Genomic DNA, 10,495 nt, shown 5'->3' on the forward strand with positions numbered 1-10,495 from the left:
AGACAACTTATCTGTTGAAATTATATGTTTAGGTATTGAACATACCATGAGAAATGAAGCAGTCCAACCTCAAATTTTAAGCTAAAATTATAAAAAAAAAAAAAAGATGACAACATTCAACATTCAGATTAGGCTAAATTTGGGTATACTTGTAATGCCCGCAAATTACATAAAATGGCCTCGTGAGATTTGGTCAGACAGTAAATGCGTATGTATGTTAAAATAGGATCTTCATCTCTAAATTCATCCAAATTTCAAGTGAATTGACAAGTTTATGAAGCCACGTTACATCTGTCTGATTCCTTGACTTATCGGTGTTTACCTAACGATTAAACCATGACGTAATTGCCTAATTAATGTTGTTATCGAGAATTCGATAAAGAGTAATATTACATAAATCTATTTTAAGTATACAAATAAATATATATTTATATGTGTTATCTATGGTTGAGTATGATTTTATCCTTAATTTAAAATTATTTAATCACATGATAATACATATAAATGTATACCTATTTATCTATTCAAAATAAGTACATATTGTTTTATTGATTTATAAAATAAACAGAAGAAACAAATCATTTTCAAAAATCTTTTAGGTGTGTGTGTAATATTATATATATCTATTTCGAGTATATAAATGAATATATACTTATATATATCATAATGTGATCATATATTATTTTACTTTTAATTAAAGATCATTCAATCATATAATAATATATATAAATATATATATATTTATATATTTAAAACGGGTATACATAATTTTATATATATATATATATATAAAGTTTAGTCAAAGAGGATATATTATTAAACGTTAGTTTTACCTAAAGGTCAGGGTAACACCTAACAAGTAGTCAGCTGAGTGTTGAATTGATCTAACTTAAATAATTTACTTTACGCTATAACATAAATTTCAATTGAGTCTATGGTTATTCTTAGTGAATCACACCTTAATTTCCTAGTTAGCTTGCAATTTATATTTTAGTTATGATATTTGCACACTATAACAAGCATATTTAGCTTGCAATTTTTAATTAACAAATAACCAATTGACATTAATATGATAATAGCCCTTAATCAGTACCCTTAATAGAACTAGATTAGATGTAATTCTTCTTTAAGCAGCACCGACCAAACCCTATGAGAAAGAGATAATTGTTGTAAATGTAATGTCATATATATCTATTTTGAGAACATAAATATATATTTTTTTTAAGATTCTGTCACGTATGTATAAATGTATAAAAATCAGTACGTAAAAATTTAGAATACTGTAGAAGCACCACATTGGTGATATCATAAATTAATAAATATATTATCCCATCTCTGAATTTTCTCTCTCTTATTTACTTTTATTTATTATTTGCATGAATGGTAGCTGTTGAATTAAATTTTTATGGCCACTGTTATGCATACTTTGGTTTATTAATCCGACTAATATGATATTATATAAGGGTGAATTCAAATTGAATCAAGTTTAATTTAATTTGAATAGAGTTAAGTTTAAACTCAAGTTTATCGAGTTTACTTTAAAGGTATTCGAGCTTAGCTTATTTATAAGGAGCTGAATTTGAGTTCAGTTTGAGTTTGAACTCTAACTAAGCTTTAAGGTTTATTTGATACTAAAATGATATCGTTTTAATACGTATTGGTTAAAACAACATTGTTTTACTTTATTTATATTAAATTTTTTAAATTCACGAACTTGACGAGTCAAACATTCATAAAATTTAAGTTCGAACTCGAGTTTAAAAATATTTAACTTTTAAGTGCGAACTTGAGCTCAAGTTGGCTTGAGTTGACCTTGTTTCATATTCGTTTGAATCGTGCTAAAACTTGAGATTGAATAAGATTGACTTAAATTTAGTTCTAATAATGACACCTTAAATACAAAAACTTACAAGTTGTAGTGATATTGATGATAAATCAATATAATATAAAAAAACAATAAAAACTATATGTGTATATTTTTAATATACTAATTATATACACAAATGATGTATCATCATATGATTGAATGATTTTAAATTAAAGATAAAATAACACTCAATCATATGATGACACATTATTTGTGTATCTAAATTATGCAATATATATATATATATATATATATATATATATATATATATACACACACACACACACAACTAGCACTACTCTATAAAAAAATATATTTTAACTAAATATAAACAAAAATAGATCTACTTTGGATAGAAAAAGTTAAGATAATAGCAAATGGAGAATTATCATAATAATAAAAAGAAAGATCTTAAGATATATAAAAATATATATTTTAACTAAATATAAACAAAAATAGATCTACTTTGGATAGAAAAAGTTAAGATAATAGCAAATGGGGAATTATCATAATGATAAAAATAAAGATCTTAAGATAAAAATATAAGTAAATAATTATATAAATGAATAAATAAATAAATAAATAAATAAATAAATATATATATATATATATATATATATATATATATATATATATATATATATATATATATATATATATAAACAAACACAGACCTTGAAAAAAATTCAAATGGAAAAGGACCCAAATTCTCATTTTTAAAAAGAATCAGAGTGCTTGTTATTTTACACTTAGTGCCAAGCTATCTAACAATTCATTCTTCCCACTCTTGTGCCAAAAAAGTTTGAGAGAGGATAAGCCAAATAGTTATACTAGATGCTCTTCTTCTTCTTTCTTTCTTTATTTTTAATTAATTTAATTTTTTTCAGTTTTAAATTCTCCTTCACACATGTCCAAAGCAAGAATCGGATGCATCTGATCCTCATCCACTAGTCTGTAATCTGAGAATTTCGCTTCAAAATTTCATCACATGCGACCAAAAACAGGAGATAAACAGATCCATCCATAAAACCCTTATAAACCAAACCCTATTTTTCTTCTTCTAGGCCTTCTCTTATTCAGCTTATTTTCCTATAAATTCAACATTTCTTCTTCGATCCCACACCTGATTGAGATATCTTATTCTCAAATCTCCCAACCCTTTTGACAAACCCCTCTTCCAACAATTCCTCCATCTTCAACTTCCTGTGTATCCTCTCCTCGCCATATATTTTATTCGATTATTGTATTTTTTACAAGCATAAAACGGTGGATCGAAGGCATGGAAAGCGCCCACTTCCATCGGAAGCATCAGAGGATAAAGAGAAGCAACAGCTCCAGGAACATCATCGCTTTCCTTCTAATGAATCTTCTTGGTCAGAAACTGATATGTCAGCCATGGCTTCTGCTGTAACTCAAGTGACTAGCACCGCCGAAGACCAGTCAAACATGGTGCAGCCAAACACTTCAAATGCTTGCTCAGAATTGCCTCCTCAACCAGCTCAAGATCAAGGTAATTTATACAACTCTCTCTCTTTCCATACATTTATACTCTTATCTTCATTAGCATTGACAAATGTACGCACGTGCTAACATGTTAGTAATATCGGATTCAGTATATTATTCTGAGACGATACATAGACCTAAAATGTCAAAGTTTTTAACTATGGTTATGGGATGAATTGTATAGTCAGACTTGGCTCAGGATCAATCTCCATCAAAGGGTTTTTTTTTTTTTTTTAAATTTTTGTTTTGATTAAAAGAATTATGAGATGCCACAGTAGACAAGAGAGTCAAATGTCAAGGCAATAGCCAAGTTCAATGTATTCTATTAAGTTTGCGTAAAGAACCATCTCTCCCTAAAGTGTAATGTTCATCCATGTAATTTTGTCCATTTTGTGGCAAAAGAACACGCGTGTGTGTGTATATATGGTTTGTCTACATTGTAATCGTTTTTCATGTTTTTCATTTGTTGGGTGTCAAATTATCAATCTTTTGTGGAACATTTCCTCAGCTATACTTTTATTTAATTATAAAATTTCGATCATTCCATTTGTTTCCGTTTTCGGCTTTGAAACGTTATCTTCTTATTTCCGGTCCAATCAAATTTTCTAGCTTTAAAAAAGATGATGACCAAGAACTTGGCCACAAGTTTCTTAGAGGACTTGACCTTCATCTTACGTTTGCCTTCTGGAACTCTTGAACATCAACCAATATCATTCATTTAGCTTAACATCCCTTAAGATTGATGGATCACATTATCTTCCAAGTTAAATTCATTATAGGAATGTTATGTGTAAACACTTTAAAGTATACAAATAGGTACATATATAATGTGTACTTAAAAGCATATACTTATAGTTAATTTTATTGTATATAATATGTTATATACTTAAGAGCAATACTATGTGTATCTATTTTGGATATACAAATATATACACATTTATATGTATCATCACATAATTTGATGTTATTTTATTCTTAATTAAAAATCATTCAATCACATAATAATATGTATAAGTATGTATATATGTAAGTATCCAAAATAAGTATATATAGTTTTATTGTATACTTAATTTATTTTTAGTAATTGATAAGTTGATAAAATGGGAATTAAATATACATATGACTAGATTTTTTTGGATGAATAAGCCCTTTCTTGCTTAGATTTTTTTTTTGAAAGCTTTTAAAATAATAATGAGTTTATATATGATTTAGTTTTATGAGAGCTATATATAAACGTAGTGATATTGTTGTGGGGTATATTACATGGTTGTCTCATTTGAAAATCTCTATTATTTTTGCTTGCATGCTGAAAAAGAAGAATGAAAAATAGAATGTACCTCCAAAATTCTTTAATACTTGGCACAGTGACCAAAAGCATAGTTTTAAATTTTAAAACATTAAACTTCTTATAAAATAACCTGCTTTGTGTTGTCAATTGCTTTTAGTGTAATATTTTGCAAATGGCCCCAGAAATGAAGGACAGAGTTGCCGAAAGTTGTTCTCTTGAACTTAAAATTAATTACTTCTGAAAGCATGTCATTTCGTACCAGTAAGAATAGGGCCACTGATGTCCCACTTGCTCGTGCATGGCAAACAATTAAGAGTCTTATCTTTTGCATGATATTTCCTACTCGCACATAGACCCTTTTTTTTTTAATTTATTATTATTCTAATAATATTAAACATATTTATTTAAAATATATAAATAGATAAAAATTTATATATATTATTATATAATTAAATATTATATAATTTTTAAATTAAAATTATTTGATCACATGATAATATATATCTAATATATATTTATTTATATACTTAAAATAAATATGTATAATTTTATTGTTATGGTATTATTCATTACATCTTTGATATTGAATTATGTATGTGCTATTATCTTTCCTTTTGTTGTTATTATTATTTCATCTTCTATATGTGTACTGATTTTGTGAAGGAACTACAAGGAAGAGACATTACAGAGGGGTAAGACAAAGACCTTGGGGCAAATGGGCAGCTGAAATTCGAGATCCTAAAAAGGCAGCTCGAGTGTGGCTTGGCACATTCGAGACTGCTGAGGAGGCAGCCATGGCATATGATAAAGCTGCCCTAAAATTTAAAGGAACCAAGGCTAAACTTAATTTCCCTGAAAGAGTTCATGGAATGCCTGAGTTTTTCCACTTATTAACAACTGGAGATTCTACTTCTTCAAACTCTACGCCCATTAATGATCAAAATGTAAGGCCACGGCCACCATTGGTTAATAACCCTCCTCCTCCTCCTCCGATTCAGCATGAAACTTATCCTCACTTGCTTCAATATGCTCAAATTCTTTCAAGTGATGACGCTGGTTTTAATTATTACACTTCAAGTCTCTTTAGTCAAGAAGCTTTTTTTTCCCATTCTTCTTCAGTCTCATCTTCATCCACCAGCTTATCACACCAGCAGCAGCAAAACCAACAGGAGCTTATGAGATTTTCGTCAAACTTAAAAGATTATCATGATCATGGGAAGGATTTTGATGACTCAAATGGGTAGTACTTATCTATACGTCTATTTAATAAAATCATCTTCATATATACATTTATTTTTTCCATTTTTCTCTACCTGACTATTACCGTCATAGGTAGTTATTAAAATGAATGTATATATGATAAGATCTTATTAAAAGACATATACATATATATTAAGCAATTTTGGAAGCTTTTTTAGCTACTTCTGCCTTTTTGGTGCATGCCTCGGTGAAATATATTTGTAGTAATTGGCCTAAGGAGTATCTTCTAGTTTGTTTAACGGCAGGAGTAAACTCTAAATGAGCAAGAGATTTGAAGTGTCTTCTATGTATTTTCTTTTGCAAAATTTATTTTGCTTGTTATCGTACGAACTAGTTATGTGATATACATGTGTGGTCTTATCAGAAGTGGTCCTAGTCAATTATATAGACTTTTGAACAAGACTATTTTGTCTATATGCAATATCTTTGTGCATCTATTCAGTGTTATGCATGGTTACTTGGTAACCTTGAGTTTGATTATGTCAACAAAGAGAAGGTAAAGGTGACACACAATTTTGGCACGGTTCAGTCCAATGGTCAAAAAACCTATGCTCACGTTCTAACTATTGGGTTTTGATTTCAAGATTTATCATGAAGAGGATGTCTATAGTAGGGACTAGGGAGTGTATAAAAATAGCCTTCTCCCCCTCTCTTTGGGTCTTTTATTTCTTGGGAATTTAAAAGGAGAAGTTATATTCAAATAAGAATATCATAAGGTTGCTAATTTAAAAAAAAAAATTACAATAATAGAATTATTCCATTTAGGAATATCATAGAGGGGAATAGTAATATTTTTTTGGAACATTTTGAATTAAACAAAAATTTTCTTGTTGTTGCGAGATGGAAGATTTATCCATGTCTTTATAGACATCTAACGGGTATGACATATTCTTTTATCCCTAGTCCAATCGCTAGTTATTGGTCACAGTTGCTCGAACAAATTCCATCAAAGAGATGTTTCTTCGAGAGACATCCTACTCATAAGAGAATATCACATAACAATTGGAATGATTGTGAGACAAATGACTATTAAGTTGTTTAGAATGAACGTCAAAATATAATAATCTAATGGGATGAAAGAAATCCACCGAAATTTCAACCTAATTAATTGTTATAAAGTAGTAAGTGGAGACAGGCATGCAAAACGATATGCTTTAATTGGATTGATGCAAAGTTAGAGACCAACTTTATTTTTATCCTTTAATTCCAAATTAATCTCAAGTGCACTCAAGGGAAATAAAATTAATAAAATATTAGAATTTTCAGAAAGAATGTTTGAGTTCGAGTCTCTGTTATATTTATGAAATCTTAATTTATCAAATGATTGTAGATTCAATCATTGTATTCCAAATTTACCGGCCATGACATGTTTTGCATAATTTATTAATTTTATTAGATAGTTAATAATTGAAATTAACTTTCTTTAGGTTTACTACTCTATGCTTACTTTCCTTAGAAGATACATCTACATAGACTTTTTAATTAATTGGGAATCTGCCACATTCATTGTAACTTGAACTTTTTCTATGAACTTCCATGTACTAAACCCAAATATTATAAGCCTTATAAGTCGTAAATCTATATCTATATTAATCATATAGCAACTCTTTGATTAGACAATTACTGGCTTTTTGAGATTCTTTCTTTTATTCTTTATATATTTAATTAATTTTAAAAGGCAGCAACCTAACTTAGATTGGAAGCATTAGGAAAATGGCACAAAGTGATCCTTTCAACTTAAACTTTAAAATCAGGTCTTCTCAACCAATCTTCTCTCTTAGCTCACATTGAAAGCACACTAGGATTCCACTTTAAGTGTTTAAATTATCAAATTGTGAGTTCTATAGATCATCATGGGTGCACATGCACACTTACATTTGATTTTATATTTTATTGTAAGATCTATTTCAGTCTCTTCAAATTTGTCAATTTTTTTATTTTTCTTTTTTGTTCACTTGAGAAGGTGATATCATAGAAAAACTATATCTCACATATATATATATATATATATATATATATAATATATATATATATATATATATATATAGTATATATATATATATATATATATATATATATATTATATATATATATATTATAATATAATATATATATATATATATATAAAAATATATATATAATGAGAGTAAAAAATTATGAGCGAAATAATATTAATGATTATTATAAGTATTTTTTGAGGAAATAATTTGAGTATTAATTTTATTTATATTCTCGTTAAAATTAAATAAATTTATAATTTTAATTACAAAATGTTCATTAAAAGTCTATTTCTCTTCGTTAAAAAATTTTAATGATAGAAAAAATTTCATCATCGACTATTATTATAACTTTTTCATTAAAAATATTAACAATAAGAATAGAAAAAAATTTCCCTTGTTAAAACTTTTTTTTATAGTAAAAGTAATATCTAATCACATGATTTCACATACACACATATACATACATATATATGTATGTATGTATGTATAAATTTAAAAGTGTGTATTATAGACATTGTGCATTTATATATTAAAAAATGCACTTATATATTACAACTATGAACCCTTGATGAGAGGTTAAGAGTTTGCCATTACAAAGTTGATGAACCCCCTTTTATATTTTTTGAATACTACTATTATTAAATAGTTATAAAACCCCTTATTGTTATTTTTGGCCAATTAACACTTTTATTATCATGTTTAGATCATGGCATATTATACATATAATGATGCATAGAGATGATCATATTAGGAGCCACTTGGCTAAGGTTCAAGCATGCATTATCATATTAGACAGTGAGACAATAAGCTAGTTATAGAATATTGTAATCTAAGTTTTAGAGATTTAAACAAACCCGAACAAGACATAATTGATATAAAATTACCTTTAAAGGTGATGGATGGTAGATTTGGAGAACAAGTTTTCCATTCCAGTATCACTCAATAAACTTGATATAACTTTTTTGAATGAAATTTTTGTCACATATATGTTACCAAAAGGAGATCTAACCCTTAATTTATAATAAATTTAATGGGTATTTCATTATATGTTGAATAAACTTTAATAACCCACTCTTATAATCTAGATTAATTAACTATATATGAATTGTGTTGTCAGCTTACAACATGATAACGGTATGCTGGACTATACATTTAGTATATTTCTATGAAATCACATCGTAGTTAATGTAATACCACATGAAAACCTAGGTCTCATAAATGGTCAATTCACTTGTTAAATCAAACTTTGTCTCACCTCAAAGAAGTTATAAAACGAATATTTGATTTGCCCTAAGTAGACCCTTTTCAATCAAATCTATCTCTATGGATAGACTACACTGTTCCAATTGAGAAAAATCTCTGATGCCATTACTGTATATTCTATATAGTATCATCACATTTTGATCAGCTTCCCACTAAAAAGTCAAGAATAAAAAGACGCGTAAAATAAAATAATTAAATTATATGTACTCAGTTTTTATGAGTAATAATTTTTAATCAAATATAAAATAATATTCAACCACATGATAATATATTATTTGGGTATTTAAATATGTACTCAAAACTAAGTGCGCTTAGCATTATTTAGAATAAAAGGATTGTTTTTAAAATCTATTCATCTAGTCCATAATATGACTTTTTCTTAATATTCTCTGAAAACAAATCATGGGTTCTCATAATTTCAAAGATTTTTGGAACAACTTGGACGCATTAGGTTTTGATACCATACAACTTACCAAATGAAGAATCCTAAGAACACTTTTTGAGCCAAAAATCTTAGTGTACAGGAACCCTTCGGTTTATTATTTTAAAAAAATATATGCTTCGAATTCACGTTTTAAGATTTTTTCTCAAAATCTTGTTATAAATGAAATAATAATATTTGGCAAATGAAATGTAAATACTAAACAAGATAACATATCAAATATAAATTTTGATTTTGTTTGGATAAGTAAGATATATATATAGATAAAAACAACATACATATAAAAAAGAATTCGAGAATAAACTAAGTTTACCTTATCTAATGATCGAATAACAGTAACAAACTAGTATTAACACCGCTATCCAAGAAAGACAATATATTTCATAAGTTGTAAACTAGTAATTAGACTGTAAAAGTCTCATGAAAACAATAAATCAATATAAGTTCGATTGAGTTCTGGAAAACTTTAGTTTTTGGTGGGTCTTATTTATTTTGTGGGATCAAGATAACCTTTTTAAGTAGTACGCATGCATAAGCTACAGAAACCCTTTTTCCCACTTGCTTACAAAATAACTCAAAAAACTAAGAAGAAATCTTCAGAAATCTTTAGCAGAAAAGAAAGTTCAAAAAAATAAGCAAAAAGCTGAGTAAAAGAACTCAAGATTTGTCTATAGCAAGTGTTTTAGATTATTTATATATTTTGAGAAATCACACAATACATATTTTGATATAGTGTTTAGCTTTTCTGTAAAATTAAAAATTACAGAGAATCTTATGAACATATGTTGTTCAAATAGAGTCAATCTTCTTCATTAAAAACAGTAAATGATGGCTTTTTAAGTTCACCATCAAATCTTAGAGCTTAACCCTAC

General features: G+C 27.4%; 1 protein-coding gene across 1 annotated transcript; it reads left to right on the forward strand.

The window, feature by feature from the left end:
* The first annotated feature begins 2,555 nt into the window (after nt 1-2,555).
* Nucleotides 2,556-6,334, forward strand: LOC123193598 (ethylene-responsive transcription factor ERF113-like). The gene is made up of 2 exons (XM_044606648.1): nt 2,556-3,377; nt 5,322-6,334. Exons 1-2 carry the CDS (start codon nt 3,254-3,256, stop codon nt 5,900-5,902), a joined length of 705 nt encoding a protein of 234 aa, XP_044462583.1. The 5' UTR covers nt 2,556-3,253; the 3' UTR covers nt 5,903-6,334.
* Nucleotides 6,335-10,495: the final 4,161 nt, after the last annotated feature.

Source organism: Mangifera indica, chromosome 12 (assembly GCF_011075055.1).
Source record: "Mangifera indica cultivar Alphonso chromosome 12, CATAS_Mindica_2.1, whole genome shotgun sequence".
In the NCBI taxonomy this organism is placed as follows: domain Eukaryota; kingdom Viridiplantae; phylum Streptophyta; class Magnoliopsida; order Sapindales; family Anacardiaceae; genus Mangifera; species Mangifera indica.